At 37.7% G+C, this 24,224-nt stretch overlaps 1 protein-coding gene across 4 annotated transcripts in view; it reads right to left on the reverse strand.

The window, feature by feature from the left end:
* NEO1 (neogenin 1) overlaps positions 1-24,224 on the reverse strand; it is a 232,601-nt gene that overhangs the window by 121,490 nt on the left and 86,887 nt on the right. For all 4 annotated transcript variants that reach the window (XM_068963727.1, XM_068963728.1, XM_068963726.1 and 1 more), the window contains exon 5: positions 18,780-18,916. In XM_068963727.1, the coding sequence (XP_068819828.1) occupies positions 18,780-18,916 (137 nt within the window). The remainder of the gene's footprint in view (positions 1-18,779; positions 18,917-24,224) is intronic.

Consider the following 24,224-nt stretch of genomic DNA (forward strand, 5'->3'; position numbering starts at 1 on the left):
CAGAATGGTTCATAATTCCACTGTCCACACTATTCCAATTTTTAAAAATGCACTGGCCAACTATTTTCAGCATACCGAGAAAAAGGTTTAAGTGGAAAATATAATTTGGGGGCTTTCAGAAGCTTTATCAATCAGTAGATTAGTAACAACATCTCTTAAGGGTTTTACAAAAGAAAAGGGAACTAAAATCTATTGAGTGTCAGCTATGAGTCAAGTATTGTAACATGTACTTTATTAAATCTCTTTAAAGTCTCAAAATGCAAAGCATATATATGTAAACTATAATTCTGCTACACAATCACTGAAAATCAACCATTATGCTCCCACTAAAAAGGGCTGAGGATGACAACTCTGGCCAATGTGACAGTTTGCTTACATATTATTTTCTCATTTTAACACACTAGTGATTTGATCTAGATTCTCTAGTTCTTTTTGACTGGACATCACGGCCAATGAATCACAAATACCTACAAGCATAAAATGCCAAAATAAAATCCCAGGGGTTTTGGCAAAAATGTGTTTTACCACTGCCAATGCAATGACTAGATTTTATAATCAGATTTTTAAAATATTTGTATCACAATTAGATGAAGACTAATTTATTACAGGTACAGATATTATCAAAGAACAATATATGGAGGCAAATATATTTGGGATCAATTTGTAACTTACTGACATTTCATAGCAAATTTAACATTACTCCTTTTCTTCTTCAAGAGAAATTCAAATAGGTATCCTGAGAAAAATTTCAAATCCCAAAATAATAAAAGTAGAAGTGATGGAGAACTAAGATTCAATTATTTCTAAAGACATGAAAACCAAAGGCCTGAAATTATATTAATATTTTAATTTTTCTATTGGCCATTTCTTTCAGGAACCAATAAACAGACAATTGCCTAACATTCTCTTTATAAGGAAATCTATGTTTAGAATATCTAGAAAATAACCTCATAAAGATACAGGAATGACCAAAAAGTAGATGGTAAAGTATTCAACATTATTAATCACCAGGGAAATGCAAATTAAAGCCATGGAGAGATATTACTACATACTCACAAGGATGACTGCAATTAAAGAGACTGACAACACCAAATGTGAGCTGGTAGAAAGTTACATTGGTACCAACAAACTTTCTACATTGTTGGTAGAAAGGTACCAAAAATACATTGTTGGTAGGTAGGTAAATTGGTACAACCACTTTAGGAGATCTACTATAATACACGGAGAAATACTACTCAGCGATATAAAGGAATAGACTGCTAATATATGCAACACCATGGCTGAACTGAAAATGTTATACTTTGTGAAAGAATCCTTATATAACAACTACACATGACATGATTATATTCATATGACACTTTAGAAGAAGCAAAAATAAGACAGTGTGAAAACACCAGAAGAGTGGATGGCTCTGGGGCAGTTAGGAGAGGATTTCCTGGGAAGGGAACTTTCTGCAGTGATGGCAATAGTCTGTATCTTGATAACAGTTTTGGTTGTACAGTAACACATTCTGTTGGAACATTGTATAGTCAGGCCACCCAAGACGGCTGTTCTCTTCCTCTCTGTACATCCCTTGCATGACCAGTGCCTGCTTCTCCTATACCCTACTCACATGACTGACCTTCCTACAGACATGCCCCAGGCCCCAACTAATGATGTTCAGTGATGTTCTAGCTTTAGAACAGAGCTCTCTACTTATCAAAGGGGCGGTGAGGGTTCTGTCCCTCTGTGATTTCCCTGGTAACTGATGAGCCATCAATTCCTCTAAAACTGGTAGTCCTCCTATTCCCCCCATCTCTGGGAATGAAGACTGCCACCATATCCTGCCCCACCATCTGCTGCACACAGCGGTGTGTCACTCCAGGATCTTGTTTCAGACATGTAATATCCCCCCATCCATAAAACCACTGATATGTCTGTTGCTGACTCTGGGCTCTTTTTTCAGTCTTGAAGCTGGGCAAATACAGCCCTTACAGACCTGCATGGTGTAGCCCAACAAACACATTCACAACGCACTTAAGATCTGTGCATTTCACTGTATATAGATCTTTACTGGAAAAGAATAAAAATCCCAAACAAAATATTATGTCTAGCTAATGATATGAACACTGAAGTATTCAGGGATGTCTACCACTTACTCTGAAATGTATCAAAAAATTGAGACAACTAGATATAGCGATATACATGTGATACGAGCAATTACAATAAAATGTCAACTGCACACTCTAGGTGGTGGGTGTTTGCTGTAAAATCTTTCAACATTTTATTATGAGATTTTCCCAACACAGAGAAGTGTTGAAAAAAAATAGAAAAGATTTTTTTTTCCGTAGGCAAAAAAAATAACTCTTCAGCACTCCATCATTCTTATTACTAGAAAACTACTATGATTAAGGGTTTAAAATCAAGGAAGTACTATCATTTGAAAAATAGTTGAGAAAAGAGAATATTACCATATGAGACAGAAGAAGAAATGGATGGTAAAGATCAGCATCTTCCCAAATGATCTGGTTTTGACAATGACACAGAACACCTAACTGACCCTGGTCATTTCTCAGTATTCTAAAGTTCACATGCCAGGGCTGTTCACTTTGTTTCTTCAAACTATAGAGGAAAATAATTTAGTCCTGTAATCATTACTGAATTTTATCTTTCACACAAATATTCCTTTCTTAAACTTTTACTGAGAAATAATTCACATGTAACATTAAACTATTTTCAGGTATACAATGTAATGATTCAATATATGTAATACTGCAAAATGAACACCACAATAAGTCTAATTAACATAAAAAAATGTCACTACAAATATTTTTCTTATGATGACAGAGTTTAAGATTCACTCTCTGAGCAACTGTCAAATATATCACCCAGTACTGTTTACTACAGTCACCATGCTACACATACTATATCCCCAGGGCTTGTTTATCTTATAACAGGAAGCTTGTACCTTCTGATCTCCTTCATTCATTTCACCCACCCTCCACTGCCAATGATCACCAATGTTTTCTGTTGTCTTTAAGATCCCATCTATCAGTGAGATCAAATGGTATTTGTCTTTCTCTAACATTTCATTTAGTATAATGTCCTTGAGGTCCACCCAAGTTATGGCAAACGGCAAAGAACAACTGAAAAAAGAGCCTGGATTCATTATCCTTTTCTGACTTACAATATGATGTCAAGAATTTGGGGAACAAATTTATCTATTAAAAATATCATGTCATTTTTTTCCTTCTACTTTCTGAATAGGAATCACTGAGATCAACTGAACAAGAATGAATCTCAAAGACAGCTGACACATAACACTACAGCTTTTGTCATTGTGGAGGAGAAATGCTTAATTACTTCTGTGCTGCCTACTGTATCCTTGAGGAAGAGGACTTCACCCAATTTGATTCTATCTCCAGCGATACTGGATTCTGCCTACTGCCTAATTTACAGTAGATTCTGAATAAATATTGCTTGAAAAATATTTTTGATACTACTTTTAATATAGTTACTGAAATCCTGTATTTGTAATCACAGATAAGACAGAAAATCTGAAAAGCAGTGGAGGGGTGGGGTGAGGAAACTCTATCCCTACCCTGCCCAACTTACAGTAGAGTGATGCATGCTGTCACTTTATTCATGTACAACTCTTTGCAACCCCATGGACTGCAGCCTGCCAGACTCCTCTGTCCATGGGACTCTCAGGCAAGAATACTCAAGTGGGCGGCCATGCCCTCCTGCAGGGGCGCTTCCTGACCCAGGGATCAAACCCATGTCTCTTCCGTCTACTTGCACTGGCAGGCGGATTTCTTACCACTAGCACCACCTGGGAAGCCCTACAGCAGAGCAGTTCCACATTTACCTGTTTTAAATTTCTGGCTTTCAAAGTGAGATTTTACTTTAGTTCCTTGCCCCAACCTCCAAAGAAGTTTGAAAATCTCTGATGTGATCTCAATCTAAGAAATCTTTCTGGACCAAAAGGACCAGTAAAATGTTGATTATCATTACAGTGAAGGTTGGGGAAAAGCAGAATAGACTTAGATTCATTTAGCTTTTCAGCAGTTATTCTACAATGTAGATCACTACTCAAAGCAGTTATAGTTCAGATAAGTTGAGGGTAACTGTATTGTGATACAGAGAAGGCAATGGCACCCCACTCCAGTATTCTTGCCTGGAAAATCCCAAGGATGGAGAAGCCTGGTGGGCTACAGTCCATGGGGTTGCAGAGAGTCAGACACGACTGAGTGACTTCACTTTCCTTTTCCTTTAGAGTTACTATATTATGATTTCACTATTTCTGCTTTATTGACTACACCAAAGCCTTTGACTGTATAGATCACAATAAACTGTGGAAAATTCTGAAAGAGATGGGAATACCAGACCACCTGACCTGCCTCTTGAGAAATCTGTATGCAGGTCAGGAAGCAACAGTTAGAACTGGACATGGAACAACAGACTGGTTCCAAATAGGAAAAGGAGTACGTCAAGGCTGTATATTGTTACCCTGCTTATTTAACTTATATGCAGAGTACATCATGAAAAATGCTGGGCTGGAAGAAGCACAAGCTGGAATCAAGATTACTGGGAGAAATATCAATCACCTCAGATATGCAGATGACACCACCCTTATGGCAGAAAGTGAAGAGGAACTAAAAAGCCTTCTAATGAAAGTGAAAGAGGAGAGTGAAAAAGTTGGCTTAAGCTCAAGGTTCAGAAAACGAAGATCATGGCATCTGGTCCCATCACTTCATGGCAAATAGATGGGGAAACAGTGGAAACAGTGGCTGACTTTATTTTTCTGGGCTCCAAAAATCACTGCGGATGGTGACTGCAGCCATGAAATTAAAAGACACTTACTCCTTGGAAGCAAAGTTGTGACCAACCTAGACAGCATATTAAAAACCAGAGACATTAATTTGTCAACAAGTCTGACTAGTCAAGGCTATGGTTTTTCCAGTAGTCATGTATGGATGTGAGAGTTGGATTATAAAGAAAACTGAGCGCTGAAGAATGATGCTTTTGAACTGTGGTGTTGGAGAAGACTCTTGAGAGTCCCTTGGACTGCAAGAAGATACAACCAGTCCATCCTAAAGAAGATCAGTCCTGGGTGTTCATTGGAAGGACCGATGTTGAAGCTGAAACTCCAATACTCTGGCCACCTCATGAGAAGAACTGACTTATATGAAAAGACCCTGATGCTGGGAAAGATTGAGGGCAGGAGGAGAAGGGGACAACAGAGGATGATATGGTTGGATGGCATCACCAAATCAATGGACATGGGTTTGGGTGGACTCCAGGAGTTGATAATGGACAGGGAGGCCTGGTGTGCTGTGGTTCATGGGGTCGTAAAGAGTTGGACATGACTGAGCGACTGAACTGAATAAGTCACTATCAAAAAAAAAAACTGATAGAAATGCACATTAAAATGATGTACAACATAACCACATTTATTTAGGAATTTAGTCCAATATCAAATGGCAAAGTTCAACAATGCAAAATCACAATTACTTATGCACCAACCTAAGAGGAAGTAAGGCCAAAGATAACAGTCAAACCTCTTCACTTATTTCTATGCTGGAAGGAAGGCACATGAATTTGCTCTAATATTGCAATTCTCATGTTAAGTAAAGACTGAAGAATACTTACTCATATTTTGTTCAATCTTCTCATCTAGACAAGCGAAGTCTGGCACACATAGCTAGACTGGGCACAAGAGTGAGTATGACTGGCCCGGTTCACAGACCACAAAACATGGTGCCAAGGTCATGTGACAGTTGGTGGCATGGGAGAAAACTAAAACAGAAAGTCATCTGAGATGTTAATCTCAATGTCCCAGGGAAGAAGCAGGATCTAGGTAAATAGGCAAAAAAGAACCAAAGAAAGTAGGATCACGGGAAGAGGGCTCAAATAGAAAGAAAAGATTCTTTGAATCCCAAGGACATTAGCTGAGGCACATTTATTAAATGCCTGTAATGAGTCAGTGCTATATTAGGCATCTTCTTTACACCATCACAACAAAGAAGTCTGTTCTCATTTTATAAGTAAGAAAAATGAAGATGAAGTAAACTGATTAATTTGCCAAGATCATATGGACATGCCTCCAAAAACACCTCTCTTTTCATCATACCATATTCCTTCCATGAGGTGCTCTTAGTGGTTTTATAGAAACCAGGGGTCCACTTCTATACCACAATTCCAGCTTATTAATTCCACAAAGCTTCCTCCTGATTAGGGTCATTTGTTAACATAAAAGCACATAAGAGCTGAGTTCTCATGCTGTATTTTGACTAATGCATGAACAGCAAGTAAACAAAATCTTTAGGCATATCAGTGGCTCTTCTATTCTGTTAACATTTTCATGGTCAAAAATTGTGTATTCCACATAAATCTAGGTTCTAACTGTACATCACATTTCATTTAATTCACTGGATATTCACTGTCTTTTCTAAAATACCTTCAGGTTCTCTCCTGAAGGTGATTAGTTACCATGGAAATGAGGCTACCATAGTTCAGAATAAATTTACATAACTAGTAGAAAATTATTTCAAGCTTGTAAAATATGAGATTTATCTGAAAGTTAACATGACCACTAATATGATAAAAAAATAAATGAAAATCAATTCAAAATGATTTAGTTCCCAATGTAGGATTATCAAACAACTGTAAAGAATTCTTAATTCATAGAGATAACATCAAAAATGTAAGTTTATAAAGTGAAATAGTCAAACAATCTGGATACAGACAGCAAACTGTAAAAATGTCCCAATATCTCATCCATTAGTTGTCAAATATGTAATATCACGAACTATGCTAGGTGCTAAGGATCTAACAGTTGACAAAACCTAGTCCTGTCCTCAAGGAACTCAAGTCTGGTAAGAGAGAAAGATACACAAAATGGAAAGAAATTTAAATGTGACAGGTAAAGCAAGAAAGACATGTATAAGGCATACATGGAAAACTAAAGAGTACCCAACGGAAGGTAGTGGGAAGAGAAAGGGTAAAAAGGATGGGAGTGAGAGGGGCCCAGAGTATCAGAGATTTCAGAAGAAAGCCAGGAAGAGTGTGAAAAGAGAAAAAATCGACACAGAAGGGACAGTACTACAGAACAGGGTTTAAGCAGCTAGCTGTTGTCCTTGAAATTAAAATACCTTGAGAAGCGACAACAATATGCTCAGACTTAAGCTCTAGTTCTCGCTCCGCTCGGCATTTATAAGAAAAATGACTCCCTTTAAGACATGTAAACATCTAGCATTCTGAAAATTATAGGGAGACCTTAGGGGAAGAAACTTAAGGTTTCTTGTTAATTAGTTTGAAGTAATTTTTAAAAGAAAGTCAAAGAATATGATAATTTTATGACATAAATCATATCTCATACATATTATTTTGGAAATTTTTCTTTAATATTCAAAGCATCTTGTCATTTAATAGTTCTTCTAAAATATGATTTTTGCCGGATGCATAGTATTCTGACATGTTTAGTTGCTAAGTTGTGTCCGACTCTTTTGCAACTCCATAAATTGCAGCCTGCCAGGCTCCTCTGTCCATGGGATTTCCCAGGAAAGAATACTGGAGTGGGTTGTCCTTTCCATCTCCAGGAGATCTTCCCAATCCAGGGATCGACCCTGCATCTCCTGCATTTCAGGCCTATTCTTTACCACTGAGTCACCTGGGAAGCGTTATGTGAGTAGACCATTATTTATTTAATCAATCATGTAGTACTGGCCCTTTAGGTGGTTTAGAATTTTTCTTTAATTCCAATAAATATATATCATCACAACTTCTATGCCTAAATTGTTAACACATCAAGGATTATTTCATTAAAGCAAATTATTAGAGGAAAAATTGCTTGTTAAAGTAGGTCTAAGTTTTAAGGGTTTTGATTATATCATCAAACTGCCCTCCAAAAAAGGTTAAATTTGCACTGCTATTACCAGCAATGTGAGGTTCCCTGGTGACTCTGATGATAAAGAATCTGCCTGCAATGCAGGAGATCTGAGTTCAATCCCTGGGTCAGGAATATCTCCCAAAATTCCATGGACAGAGGAGCCTGGAGGGCTACAGTCCATGGGGTTGCAGAGTCGGAGACAATTGGGCAACTAACACTTTCAGAAACTTTCACACTTACCAGCAATGTATGAGAATCCCCATTTCACTGTAATTTTGCCCCAAAAAAGGGGCTATGTTAACCTGCATTTATTCTACTACTATCAAGGGTGAACTCTTTTCAGGTCAATGGATAATTTTCAACCCATTTTTGTAAACAGACTGTTTTATCTATCCCCTTTCTCCAGGTAGCAGTGGTAAAGAATCTGCCTGCCAATGCTGGAAACGCAAGAGATGGGGGTTTGATCCCTGGGTCAGGAAGATCCCCTGGAGTAGGAAACGGCAACCTGCTCTAGTATTCTTGACTGGAAAATTCCATGGTCAGAGGAGCCTGGTGGGCTATAGTACATGGGGGTCACAAAGAGTCAGACAGGACTGAATGATTGCACACATTCACCTGGTTCCTGTTGATTTATAACTGCCGCTTGTATCTGCTGAAATTATTTTTCCAAGTTTTTAATGAAAGGATTTTGATCACTTTAGCCACTGTGAAGAATGGAATTGAAGAGGGAACAGGTTAGAGCAAGAGAGACAAGTTACTATACTACTGCAGTTATCTAGTAGCAGTAGTAGTTGCTAGTTGCTCAGTAGTGTTGGACTCTTTGCGACCCCATAGCCCGCGAGGCTCCTCTGGTCCAAGGGATTCTCCAGGCAAGAATACTGGAGTGGGTTGCCATTCCCTTCTCCAGGGGACCTAGGAAACAGATTAACTGAACTTGAACTAGGGGAGTAAAAGCAAGGAGAAAAAACCCTATAGAACTGGATATGGGAATAAATAAAAAAGATCAGAATGATCAAGAATGCTTCCCAGGTTTCTACCACAAGAGAATAGGTGGGCAGAGACAGCACTGAGATATGGAATAATCAGAGGAGAAAGATATTTAGGGGAAAATGTTAAGTTCAATTTTGGACATGTGAAGTTGGAGGTAACTGTGGGCACCTAATTATAAAAGTCTGAAACTCAGCAGAGGGCCTGGTCTAGGAATTTGGAAGTTATTGTTATGTAAGTTATATCTAAAACCATGAGCATGAAGAGTAATAAGCTGAAGTCAAAACTTTGTGGAACTAATATTAGTAACAAATAAAATACTAATATTTTAATGAGCAAGACAAAGAAATGATGCTCATGAAAGGAAAAGAGAGGAAATAGAGAAATAAAAGGAGAAATAGGATATGGACGCCAAAGGAGTGGAGCATTTCATGAGGGTGTAATTAAAATGGGGGGATTCAATGTGCACAGTCTTGACCAAGACGAAAATATGGATTATGAGAATTTTTAAGCAGCCATTTGGAAGAAAGTTCCTCTTTTAATGGTCTTTATTTTGTTTTGTTTTATGTTGACTTATTGAAGGCCTCAAAAGGTCAAGAATGGGAACATAAAAAGATGATAAAGTACTGTTTATAAACATAGGTGTATATGAAGGTGGCAATTATAATTTCAATTATATAAATGAGGGCAGTAATTCCATCTTCTTTCAGAATAACTTTTCAGTGGTTTTTTAAAATCCCAGTTGCTTTTCATTCCCTCATGCCATACACAAAAATAAACTCAGAATGGCTTAACAACTTAAATATAAGACATGATACTAGAAAACTCCTAGAAGAAAACATAGGTAAAATGGTCACTGACATAAATCATACCAATGTTTTCTTAGGTCAGTCTCCAAAGGCAATTAAAATAAAACCAAAAATAAACAAATGGGATCTAAGCAAACTTAAAAGTTTTCACATAGCAAGGGAAACCATAAATAAAATGAAAAGACAACCTACAGAATGGGAGAAATACTCTGTTATGTGACTGAAAAATATTTATTTTCCAAAATAAACAAATAGCTCATACCACTCAACAATAAAAAGCAAACAATCCAATAAATAAATGGGCAGAAGACCTAAATAGACATTTCTCCAAAGACATACAGATGGCTAACAGGCACATGAAAAGGTGCTCAACCTCACTAATTATTAGAGAAATGTAAATTAAAGCTACAATGAGGTATCTATCACCTCACACTGCTCAGAATGGCTGTCATTAAAGTCTACAAATAATAAATGCTGGAAAGAGTGTGGAGAAAAGGGAACTCTCTTATTCTGTTGGTAGGATGATGCAGCCACTATGGAAAACAGCATGGACTTTCCTCAAAATACTAAAAGTAGAACTACCATATGATCCAGCTATCCCCCTCTTGTGCATATATCTGGACAAAATTATAATTCCAAGAGATATATATGCCCCAGTGTTCATAGCATTCTTTACAACAGCCGAGACATGAAAGGAACCTAAATGTCCATCAATAGACAAATGGATAAAGAAGATGTGGTGTGCATTTGTGTTCATTTATACTTACATACAAAGGAATACTACTCAGCCACAAAAAAGAATGAAATAATGCCATTTGCAGCAACATGGATGGACCCAGATACTGTGATCCTAAATGAAGTAAATTCTAAATATCATATGATACCACTTATATGTGGAAGCTAAAATATGATACAAATGAAGGTATTTACAAAACAGACTTAGAGACATAGCAAACTTATGGTTACCTAAGGGAAAAGATGGAGGGAGGATAATTAGGAGATGGGATTAGCAAATACAAACTAACATATGTAAAATAGATAAACAAGTCTTACTGTATAGCATGGGGAATTATATTTAATATATAACTTATAATGGAAAAGAATATACATACTACATATGTATAACTGAATCACTTTGCTGTACCCCAGAAACACAACATTGTAAATCAACTATATGTCAATCAAAAAATAAAAATAAATTAAAGAAAATAATTCCAATTGCTTTAAAAATATTAGAACTTGAGACTTCCCTGGTGGTCCAGTGGTTAAGACTCTGCAGTCCAGTGGTTAAAACACCGCAGGGGCCCCAAGTTCAATCCCCAGTTGGGGAACTAAGATCCTACATGTGTTGTGGCAAGGCCAAAAAAAAAAAAACCTAAAATCTATTTGGAGAAGGAAATGGCAACCCACTCCAGTATTCTTGCCTGGAGAATTCCATGGACAGAGGTATCTGGCAGGCTATAGTCTATGGGATTGCGAAGAGTCAGACATGACTGAGTGACTATCATTCACACTCACTCAGAAATCTATTAAAAGCAAGGTGCAAAGGAAAACATGAATAATAAAGTAACCACAAACATGAAATTATTCTAGCTGTCACATTTCAAAATTTCAACACAAGGTTTTATTCACTTATTCAATAATTAATTGCTGACAATCTAAAATGACAATGGCTTCCCAGGTGGCGCTAGTGGTAAACAGCCTGCCTCCAATGCAGGAGACCTAAGAGACACGGTTCAATCCCTGGGTTGGGAAGTCCCCTGGAGGAGGAAATGGCAAACCATTCCAATATTCTTGCCTGGAAAATCCCATGGACAGAGCAGCCTGGAGGGCTTCAGTCCATGGGGTTGCAAAGAGTCAGCCACAACTGAAGTGACTTAGCACAATGACAAAAAATTATTATGACCAGTCCCTAATGATAAGAACCTCAGTCTAGTAGCAGTGGGGAAAGGCACATAAACAAATCAGTGAGGAACACTACTGGTAAAAAAGAAAGTTATTTTAAGAGACATAATAATTACCTGAGGGTAAGAAGATGATTATGAAAAGCTTCAAAGAGAAATCAGGAAAAGAACTATCTGGAATTTGGAAATTTTAGCTGAGGGTGAGAGGCTACGGGGCTTCCCAAGTGGCTCAGTGGTAAACAATCTGCCTGCAATGCAGGAGATGTGGGTTCCAGAAGATCCTTTGGAGAAGGAAATGGCAACCCACTCCAGTATTCTTGCCCAGACAATTCCATGGACAGACGAACCTGGCAGGCTACAGTCCATGGGGTCACAAAGAGTCGGACATGACTGGGCTTCTGAGCACATGCTCATGAGAGGATGCAGGGGAACAGAGCCCCATCAAATCACATAGTGTGTCCGGGACACTAACCATAGTTTGAACAAGATGAGTTCCATTTCCATCCCAGGTTCTGGTGGAAGAATGCCAGAAGTTTCTTTAAGCCTTGTAACAACTCACTTAACTGATAAAAGAAACTAAGACACAGGTAAGTTAAATAACTTTGCCAAGTTCACACAGCTAAGAAGTGACAGATGTAAGACTGGAACAGACTGCTCATAACTGCTTCTCTGTGGTGTCTCTCCGTTAACACATGAAGGGTCGGCTTGTGATCTGTACCTACGCCATAAGCAGTTTGCTTCTACCCTAAGCCAAGAGAACCGAGAGTTCTAATAAATGAGGGCAGACTATTGTAAATTGTCATGAAGTAAAGGGAAATGAGATCATGAAGATGACAAGGAGAAGAGGGGCGATGAGTGTCTTAACGTGGACAGAGATCAGAGAGAGTAGAGCAGAAGGGCAGGAAAAGTAGATGATGCTACCGTATGACTTCAGAGACAGACTGTGGAATTCTAAATTTTTAATCAACTTAGAATATATCAACTTACCTCACAAAAATACAGATGGAAAATTTTCTTCTTTTGTGGGGAGGGAAGATGTGTATCATAGACTATAATGAATGTTTTAAGAGAAAAGGAAAAATTCCTGTTTTAAAAAAAACAACTCATGACCCATTTTAAGTGTTATCAACAATCTAAGATGACAGGAAATACACGATGGGCTAATTCACGTCACAGCATATGTAGAAATCCCAGGAGTTAACGATAAAACAATAAATTTGAAATATTTAACAGATGAAGACTGAACTTATAACCCTTTCTGCATTAACACTCACTATGGCATTTCCTGTAACTATAACTTTTTAAAAAACAACAGAAATCAGACAGGTATGACTATAAATACAAAAATAACTATATAAATAAATTATTTATATATATATAACCCAAAACCATTTCTTGTAATTGCTTTCCCATCAGAAAAAGAAACAAATATTTTCAGCTAAGGGACAAGATTCAAAATTAAATTTTCCAAAAAATTTTTGTACATGACTTTTTATCTGTAAACAACAAAAAAGACCTCATGTGACACACATTAACATTACAGCCTGAATTACTGTAACTACCACCTACATTAAGAAACAGAATATTAACACACCAGAAATTCCACTGTACAAGAGTCACTACCCTGCCCCTGTCCAAAAATAATCACTATTTTCACTTCTAAAATGACAGATGAGTTCTACCTATTTTTGAACTTTATAAAAATGGAATCATAAAGTATGCATTATTTCTTGCCTGGCATTTTCTTCTTTCAATGATATTTGTAGATTTATCAATCTGCTGAGTACTAGACTCCCAATTTTCATTGCTGGCAACATGCCATTATATGATTAGAGCACTATTTTCCTATTCTAGCGTTGTTTCTGGTTTTGATTCACTGTGAATAAAGCTGATGAGAACAACATTGTGGATGTTTCTGGATGTATATATTTATATACTTCTGATGAGTATACTCCTAGGAATACAACCACTGTATCATAAAACAAGTTTGTCTGCAGTTTTAGTAGAGTCTGCCAAACAGCATTAGAGCTAAAGTGATTAAACCAATGTACAGTCCTAACAGCAGAATGTTAGCCTCCCAACTGTTCCTCATCCTAGCCAATACCCAGTATTGTTAGTCCCTCTTATTTTAGCCACTCTGGTGAAGTACAGAGTTACCTCATTGTGGCTTTTGTTTACATTCCTCTGAAAACCTCTGTACATTGATTTAATCACTTTAGCTCTAATGCTGTTTGGCAGACTACTAAAAACAACCACCTCTTTTTCAAATGTTTAGTAGCCACCTGGTGAGGGCTTCCCAGGTGGCACAGTGGTAAAGAATTGCTGCTAATGCAAGAGACCCAGGCGGGAAGATCCCCTGGAGCGGGAAAACTAATCCAGTATTCTTGCCTGGAAAATTCTGAGGACAGAGGAGCCAGGGGCTACAGCGCATGGGGTCACAAAGAGTCCACAGGACTGAGTGACTGAGCATGCAAGGCACGGAGATCTGTGAGGTTCAAGTCTTGTCCATTTTCTACTGGTTTATCTGTCTTTGTTTACCTATTAATCTATAGTTCTTTATAGAGTTTATCAGAAGTTGAAGGTTTTTCTGAAAAGGACCAGACAGTGAGAATCTTTGGCTCTGTGGGCCTACTCAAATCCTCTGCTACAGCAGGAAAGCAGCCATAGTCAATACATGAGTGTGACTCTGTGCCAATAAAATTTTATTTATGGACAGTATAATCTGAATTTCATAGAATTTTATGTATCATTAAATATTATTCTTCTGATATTTTTCAACCATTCAAAACCATATAAACTATTTTTAGTTCACAGGCTATGTGAAAAATAAGGAGTTAGCAGATCTGGTCCATAGTGTGTAGTTTGCTGACTCTTGGTCTAAATAAAGATCTTGTCAATTTATATATGTCTTCTCAGGGGTTTATCAACGTTGTCATTCTTTACAAGCACTAACTTTTGCCACTGTGGAAACACCGTATTTTGAATGCCTGCTTTCTATTTCATTAATTTTTGTTCTTATGATTACTTCTTTTTTCTGTTTTCTTTGGGTTATATTTGCTATTCTTTTCTCTTTTAGCTTTCTTTGAGATATTTATTTACGTATGCGTTCTATTAAAATATAGCTGATTTACAATGTTGTATTAGTTTCTGCTGTACAGCAAAGTGATTCAGTTATATATATATACTTTTTCATATTGTCCTCCCTTATGGTTTACTACAAGATATTGAATATAGTTCCCTGTTTACACAGTAGGACCCTGTTGTTTTACGTATAGTACGTTTGTATCTGCTAATCTCAAACTCCTAATTTATCATTCACCCCTCCTTCCTCCTTTTGTAAACATAAGTTTGTTTTCTATATCTGTTGAGTCTTTTGTAAGTTCATTTTTATCATTTTAGCTTCTACATATAAGTGATATATGATATTTGCCTCTGACTGACTGATTTCACTTAGTATGATAACCTCTGGGTCCATTCATGTTGCTACAAATGGTATTATTTCATTCTTTTACGGCTGAGTAGCATTCCATTGTGTGAATATGTGTGTATACATATACACATATATATTAATACATATACATATCACATCTTTTTTATCCATTCATTGAGATGAATATTTAAATCACTAAACTTTCAGCCTTTCTTCCCTTCTAATATAGTACTAAGTAAGAGCTTCATAGGTGGCTCAGTAGTAAAACAATCTGCCTGCCAAAGCAGGAGACACAAGAGACGCGGGTTGGATCTCTGGGTCCAGAAGATACCCTGGAGTAGGAAATGGCAACCTGTTCTAGTATTCTTGCCTGGAAAATTCCATGGACAGAGGAGGCTGGCTGGCTACAGTCCATGAGGTCGTAAAGAAGAGAACACAACCGAACATACACAAGACTGTACATTTCCTCTAAGCATCCCCTGCGCACTGCAGACTTAGTTGCTTCAGTTGTGTCCAACACTTTGCGACCCTATGGTTGGTAGCCTGCCAGTCCATGGGGTTCTCCTGGCAAGAATACTGGAGTGGGTTGCCATGCCCTCCTCCAGGGGATCTTATTGAGCTAGGGCTCAAACCCGGATCTCCCGCATTGCAGGCAAATCCTTTACTGTCTGAGCCACCAGGGAAGCCCCTAGTTCTGTAATTAATTTCAATCTTTATTCCACAGAGGTCAAATCCACAGAATTTCAATTTTCTTAAATTTGTTAAATTTGTTCTATGGTCAAAATATGGCATATTTTAATAACAGTTTCATAAGCACTTATAAAAATAGTTTATTCATTTGTTTGGTGCAATATTTTAAAAATGTCAATTAAGTTAACTTTGTTAATTGTGTTCAGTTTTGTATTATGACGGTTTGCAGTTTTTATTTTGTTTGTATTTACTTGCTTTGTTCTACATATCCTATCTACTACTGAAGTGTATTAAAGTCTACCACTAGGGACTGTGGGTTTGTTTAGTCTACTTCTTGTAGTTCTATCAGTTTCTGCCTTTCCTATTTGAGATTATGTTATGAGGTAATATATATTTGGGCTTCCCTAGTGACTCAGACAATAAAGAGTTGCCTGCAATGCGGGAGACCTGGTTTCAATCCCTGGGTTGGGAAGATACCCTGGAGAAGGAAATGGCAACCCACTCCAGTATTCTTGCCTGGACACGACCTTAATGGCAGAAAGTGAAGAGAAACTAAAGAGCCTCTTGATGAAGGTGAAAGAGGACAGAAGCTGACTTAAAACTCAACATTTAAAAAATTAAGATCATGGCATCTGGTCTCATCACTTCATAGTGAATAGATGGGGGAAAAGTGGACACAGTGACAGATTTTATTTTCTTGTGCTCCCAAATAACTGCTGATGGTGACTGCAGCCATGAAATGAAAAGACACTTGCTGCTTAGAAGAAAAGCTGTGACAAACCTAGACAGCATATTAAAAAGCAGAGACATCACTTTGCCAACAAAGGTCCGTCTAGTCAAAGCTATGGTTTTTCCAGTAGTCATGTACAGGATGTCAGAGTTGGATCATAAAAAAAGGTGAGTAAGAATTGATGCTTTTGAACTTGGTGCTAGAGAAGACTCTTGAGAGTTCCTTGGATAGCAAGGAGATCAAATCAGTCCATTCTAAAGGAAATCAACCCTGAATATTCATTGGAAGGGCTGATGCTGAAGTTGAAGCTGCAATATTTTGGCCACCTAATGCAAAGAGCCAACTCACTGGAAAAAGACCCTGATGCTGTGAGATTGAGGTCAGGAGGAGAAGGGGGTGACAAAGAATGAGATGGCTGGATGGCATCACTGACTCAATGAACACGAGTTTTAACAAACTCTGGGAGATAGTGAAGGACAGAGAAGCTGGGCATGCTGCAGTCTGTGGGGTCACAAAGAGTTGGACATGACTGAACAACTGAACAACAACAATACATATTTAGAATCATTTTATTTTCCTTCTATATTAACTCTTAATAATATGAAAAGTCAACCATTTCACTATTTGCTTTCTCTTAGTCCGCCTTATTCTATGTTCCTTTTCCTTTCTTTTCTTACCTTCTTTTGGAGAACTTTTTATTTTTACTTTCTTCTTCTATTATCTTGTTATAGTTAGATTGTTCTATTGTTCTTTCAAAGCCTCCCACAAAGATTACAGGACACATCCCTGCCTTATTAACCTCTAATATAACACAGTACTTTTACCACTTCCTGGACATTTTAAGAATCTTAGAAGACTAACTCCACATCCTTACTCCTGACTTATACGTGTGTATATTCTGTTTTAAATCCCATTTAACATTATCATTCTGCATAGTCAACATCCACTTAGATTTACCCAAATATTTAATCCATCCTTTGCTCCTCATTTCTTCTTCATCATCTGAATGTTCAAGAAAAACACACTTTATCGGACATGATTCAAGCCATCAATGTCTTGCCTCATGATTTCTGCATCCAAAATTTTATTTAAAATAATCTTTTCCTGCTCCTGGGTGACAAAGTTATCCCCCTATACTTTCTTCTACTAACTTTACAGTCTGTAGAGTAAATGAGATAGAGTTCCAAATAAGATGGAGTTCACTAATATTTTATTTGTCCAGTTCCATCAACATAGAGGCAAAGAAATAAACTGGTCATTCTACATTTGGTCTAAACCTACTTTCCATCTAGCTAGAGCAACAGCTGAGCTCAAGTGAGGTAACAGTTATATGAACTCTAAGACTTGCTTTTTTGGTTTTCAGAGATTATAAGTCCACCCACAGATAGCAGTAGAGAATATAAACATTCTATGCCTCTGCCAGCATAGAACCCCAATGTGCTCAATTCCTATCAATCAGAGTAGGAATGTGACCACTTCCCACTCTGAATCCCACAAAATGTACCAAGAGAAAGACTTTTATATAAAACATGAAACCACCCTAAACCACACAGCAGGAAGCATTCTATCAAATATAATACACTTGGAGACAACTTGAATGTCATGAGCTAACGTATACTTCCACATATCCACGCAGTGTTGGATTTCCCTAATAGTAACAGAGGTCCTCAAGATTTTTATTTGAAACAAATATTTGCAGACAAGTCATAGGAGAGAGAGCAAATGTTCCTCTGGCAGTACATTTCCAGATAGAGGAAGAGCAGGGAAGACGGGGAGGTTGTGTGTACATGCCACGGTCATTTTCTTTGACTTCTGAATCACAGAACCTATAAGGGAGATTCTCTGATGGTCAGCGTTAGTTGAAAAGAAAAAAATATCATAAAATCAAACAGGTGTTACATTGAAAGCCACAGCGCACTCCTTCCTAGGTGATCTATTCACCTGAAAGGTGGGAACACCAATGCTTAGAATATGTGGTTCTCAGTCAGAGAAAGATAAAGCATTCTGAGACAAGAAAAGTGACCTTCCAGATGCCACAGACTGCACCCTTCTCTACCTTATACTACAGAGAACAATAACTAATTTTGAGCTTATACCATATTCTAGTCACTATTCTGGGAGTTTTACAAGTGTTACTCTTCTGATTCTGAAAACAACTCTTATTATAGAGCAGTAAATCTCCTATACTTCTGCAGCTAGGAAATACAAGACCCAGCATTTGAGCCCAAGCAGCCTGGTTTAAAGCTTAGACTTTTAACTATTATGCTGTATTTGCCTTTTCTATATTAATGTTTAACAATTAGCAAAACCATAGAGTACAACAGTATTTTTAAAATTTATACAAGAAATATTTGCATACCTTGTACTGTAAGCTCTGCATGAGCTTCAATGGTCTCATTTCCATTATCAGCTATACAAAAATAAGTCCCAGCATCATCCTCGGTGACATCATTGATCTCCAGACTACCACCTGCCAGCAATACCAACCTTCCAGAGCTGCATTAAAAATATTGATATGTTTCAGAATGAGAAATATGACACTTGAAAAACTCTCTACATAAAACAGATAAAACACTTATATTATTTATACAGCTATAGATGGACTGAGACCAATGTAAAATATCAGAATTTAATTTAGTCCAATTTACTTTGCTCATATTTACATGCATAAGTATCATAAATACAAATCAAAATGTTACAATGAATTATCTCTGACACTAATTATTCCCAAAGGGATACCACTGTTGTGACCCAATTCCACTCCCCACAATCCATCCCTGCTTAACCACTCCACCTAGTTTGTTTTTTTTTCAAACTGTGTAATTCTGAAGTCTGGTTTCACACTGAGAGTCACACCAGCACAGTGATGCCACACTCAAATGACTAACAGAGAGGGCAACATGTCAGATCAGAAACAGAAAGTCATGGGGTCACAGTGCCTACTGAAAGTTTCCAATGACAGCTTGGCTAGGAAAGGAAGGAAAAGAGGAAGGGAAGGGAGAGAGAAGAATGGTTGACAGCAATGTCCTGGGTGTGGCAACTGGGCACAAACTAGCCACCATCACATCATTATCAGCAAGGATGCTAAACATTACTGACCCAACTCTACATGACTTAAGTCTGTTTAAAGAGAATATATATATTTTTAATTTTTGTACAGGTAAAGTATTTTTATAAAGGAATTTTGCTATCTGTAACATTGTAGTATGTTATATATACATTATTTGAAGTAATCCCTGGAAAGTGAAATAGCTACCACAAGAAAATCTCATTTCCTGTCCCACTCCCTCCCTTTCTCTCTCTCTCAAAAAGAATATTTAAAAGGAAAGCTGAATCATTCTGTAACATCAAGGAAGAAATCACAAATCAGTATTCTGATGAAAATTTTATAAAGTTAATAAGTTTAGTTAAATTTGGAGACTTTGGAGAGTTACGATTTCACTTTTACTTTAAGGTTTTGTAACTGACTGGCTTTCATAGGCAGATTTTTCTCATAGATCTTGATATTGTTATAGTTCCTGTCTGTATTTATGCTCAACAAAAAAGTTCCGATTACAATTTGGTTTTTCGTATGAATTCCTGATGGGGAAGGAAAATCAGAGGAAATCACTATTCAGTCTGGGCCACGCTTAAAACAATTCTCATTGTAAGTAAAGTACTATACCGGTTTAAGTTTTAGTACACTGTGAATTTGAGTAATTAGTCTTCCTGAATCCAACAGGCAAGATTAAGTTTCTGTACCAAGAAGGGAAAACCAGAATCAGATGTGGTGACTTCTCTAAGAAATACTCTGAAAGATCATGACTAAATTTATCAAGTGGCCTTCCAATGTGAGCTATCTTAATTACACCCTCAAATTACAACTTCACGTGATAGAGAAGCTAGACAACATATAATGGAGGAAAGCAAGAAAGAATGACTAGGATAAAAGAAACAGATAAAACAAGGTTTGGGTACCTCACAAAACAAGGCAAATTTACAAAAATTAATATCCTATATTTTACTACTGGTCAAATTCACTACTATGTTTCATAAATGGAAAACAATATTCATAAAGGGGAAATCAGCCCTACACACATGATATCCAGGCTGAGTGGAACATAATTTGAAAGCTTAGTTAGTACTTTTGAAACTGAGGTATAGCAATTTATATCTAATAATTATACTAAGAAACATTCCGGATACTTGCTATGCCTCATATTTGCCATGAGTACAAGAACAGTAGAAGTCAGTCTTTCTTAACGCAGCTGATTTTACTTTCCTTAAAAGAAGTCTGGGAGGAAGAATGTCCAACAGATTCTCAGAAATGATTTAAGTTGTTCATGTAACATATGGTGGCTTATAGTACAAAGGAAATCAAGGTCTTAGAGCTCCAAAATTCAGAGATGCAGTCAACAGAAACAGTAAGTGGAAAAGTATTCATGGTCAACGGACCCAAACTGAGCACTGCTGGACATAAGGAGTGCATGTACATATGTGTCTCTGAGTAGCCGGGGGTCGGTTGAGGAGAACATGGTGTGCTAAGACCTATTTCTTCAGCCAAAGGGAAAGGCTTTTGAGCAGATTACTAACATGGTCAGATTTAGTGAAGAAACAAGTAGAAGTTGTAAAGTCGCTGTAATGGAATTAAAGAGAAAAGGATGAAACATGGCAGTAACAACTGGGGTTAAAGAGAAGGCATGAAATAATGGCTACTCTTTGGAAAAGTTGGATGATGAAGTTAAAGAAAGGGATTTATTCATTCATTTAATAATTATTTACTGGTGTCTCCATGTATGTCAGGTAACAGCTGGGGTATTGAAGCAAGCAAAAACAAAATCAGTGCTGTCATACAATTCAGAGGAAAAGACGGACATAAAAAATGGTAACTCTACACAACGGTAGAGTTATGGGCTTCCCTGGTGGCTCAGACAGTAAAGAACCTGCCTGTAATGCAGGAGACCTGGGTTTGATGCCGGGCTCGGGTAGTTACCCTGGAGAAGGAAATGGTGACCCACTCCAGGACTCCTGCCTGGAGAATTCCACAGACAGAAGAGCCTGATGGGTTATAGCCCATGGGGTCACGAAGAGCTGGACACTACTGAGCGACTTTGGTATACGACACAATGGTATACCAAAAGAATCTGTCAGAAAATCAGAAAGAGACTTCACTGATAAAAATGACCTTTGAGCTGAGATCTGAAGAATGAATAGTAACTAACTAATCATGAAGGGGAGGAAAAGATTTCAAAAAGAAAGTCTAGCGCATGCAAAGGATTGTGAAAGAAAGGATCACAGTGTATCTGGAGACCCAAAAACCACAAACGTGGCCAGATGTAAGAATTAAAAAAGCAGAAATATGAGGATGGAGCCAGACCACACAAGGCTCTGAAAGCTATTTTAAGAATCTGAATCTTTAACTTGAAAGAAATGGAAGTCCAGTAAACATCTTTAAAAGTGGGTGGGAAGTTGACAATGATGTAGTTAAGACCTGGGCTTTGAAAAGACTGCTATGGCAAGGGCATTTGGAATGAGGCCAGAGTATATGTGGGGTTAAAAGGAGGCTACTGAAGTAAATGCCGTGACAGTCAATAGCACCTTGGAATAAGGTGTTAGCAATGCACATGAATTTCAGAGATATTTAGGAGGTAAAATGACAGATGGACTGGACCGAAAAGCTGAGGAAGAAACATGTCAAAAAAAAAACTCTTTAAGGTCGGGGCAGTAAATGTGAAGGGGAACACAGAAGGAAAATGACTTGTTTAATTTAGGTTTTTCTGTGTTGTTATTTGAGTGAGAGAGAGGTGAGCTTTTTTAAAGACAAAAGACAGGTAGCCACTGGAGAGGAAAACATCTGAAAAGAGGATTTACAAAAGTACTGGAGAAAATGGAAAAATAATATCCAGAACACAAAAGAACTTCTTAGACACCTCTTCCTCTAAAACAGCAGGTGAGGAAGGGTAGGAGAAAGCTAATCTCACATACACTCTCATTTGCTTTTTTTCTTTAAACTTTTTAGAGGTACCTGTAGATTCACATGCAGGTCCAAGGAATAATACAGAGAGATCTCATGGACCCTTTACTTAGTTTCCCTCAACAGTAAGACCTTGTGGAACTATAACTAGGAGACTGACATTCCCACCACCAAAAAGATCCCTCCTGCTGATCTTTTACAGCCATATCCACCTCCCTCCCTCGCCCACCTCCTCATTGCCTGGCAACCACTACCCTGTTCTCCACTTCAATAATTTTTGCATTTCATGAAGAATGTTACATAAATAGTCACATGGTATGCAACCTCTGGCGATTGGCTTTTTTCACTCAGCATAATTCTCTGGAGATTCATCCAGGTTGTCGCAATTGTCAATAGTTCATTCCTTTTATTGCTGAACAGTAATTCCAGAGTATGAATAGACATTGTTTATTTAATCCTTCACTCAATGAAAGACAGCTGGGTTGTTCCTAGTTTGGGGGTATTATGAACAAAGCTACTATAAATATACACCTGCAGGTTTCTGTCTGAACGTTTCAGTAGGATAAATGCCCAAGAATGTAAATGTTAGGTGATATGGCAGTTGCAACAAATTTCTTCAGAAACTGTCAAACAGCTCTTCTGAGTGGCTGCACCACTTCACATTCCTACCAGCAATGCCAGAGTGATCTCGTTTCTCCACATACTTGACAACATTTGGTATTGTCACTCTCTAAGTATGCAGTGGTATGTTATGGTTTTAATTTGCACTTCCTAATGGCTAATGATATTAAACAATTTTTCCTGTGCTTATCTACCATCTGTACATCTTTTTTGGTGAACCATCTATCTAAGATGACAGAGGATGAGATGGTTGGATGGCATCACCAACGCAAAGGACCTGAGTTTGAGTAAGCTCTGGGAGTTGGTGATGGACAGGGAAGCCTGGCGTGCTGCAGTCCACAGGGTTGCAAACAGTCAGACACCACTGAGTGGCTGAACTGAACTATCTAACTCTTCTGTCTACATTCTAACTGAATTATATACTTTTTTTTAAATACTGAATTTTGAGATACCTTTACACATTTTAGATACTCCTCCTTTGTTTGATATATGGTTGGCAAATATTTTGTCCCCACAAGAAAACTGTAGCTTTATCTTTTCATCCTCTTAACATAGTCTTTCACAGAGCAAAAGTTAGTAATTTTATTGTTAAGTTGCTAAGTCATGTCCTATTCTTTCATGACCTCATGGACTGTAGCCCTCCAGGTTCCTCTGTTCAGTGTTTCCCAGGTAAGATAACACAGCATTTACATGCACCCAAAATGTGAGGCATAATAAAATTCTCACTACATAATATTAGCTCCAATTTTTTCCATTTTCCAGAAAGACTGTGTAGAATTGGTTCTAACTCTTTAAACACTGATCAAATTCTCCAGTGAAGCTATGTGGACTTGCAGACTTTTGGGGAGAGTTTTAAAATTACAAATTTAATCTCCTTAAGAGTTAAGAGGGCTACTTAACTTATTTCATATTGGGTTAGATATGGTGGTTTGCGTTTTAGAGGAAATGGTTTATCTCAGTCAAACTTACGTGATGTACAATTGTTTAGTTGTCATTCAGTCACCAAGTGGTGTCTGACTCTTTGCAACCTCATGGACTGCAGCACGCCAGGCCTCCATGTCCTTCACCACCTCCTGGAATTTGCCCAAGTTCATGTCCATTAAATTAGCGATGCCATACAACCTTCTCATCCTCTGTCACCCTCTTCTCCTTCTGCCATCAATCCTTCCCAGCATCAGGATATTTTCTAAAAGATCCTGGCATCAGGCGGCCAAAGCATTGCAGCTTCAG

This window comes from Capricornis sumatraensis, chromosome 2, assembly GCF_032405125.1.
Source record: "Capricornis sumatraensis isolate serow.1 chromosome 2, serow.2, whole genome shotgun sequence".
Taxonomy (NCBI): Eukaryota; Metazoa; Chordata; class Mammalia; order Artiodactyla; family Bovidae; genus Capricornis; species Capricornis sumatraensis.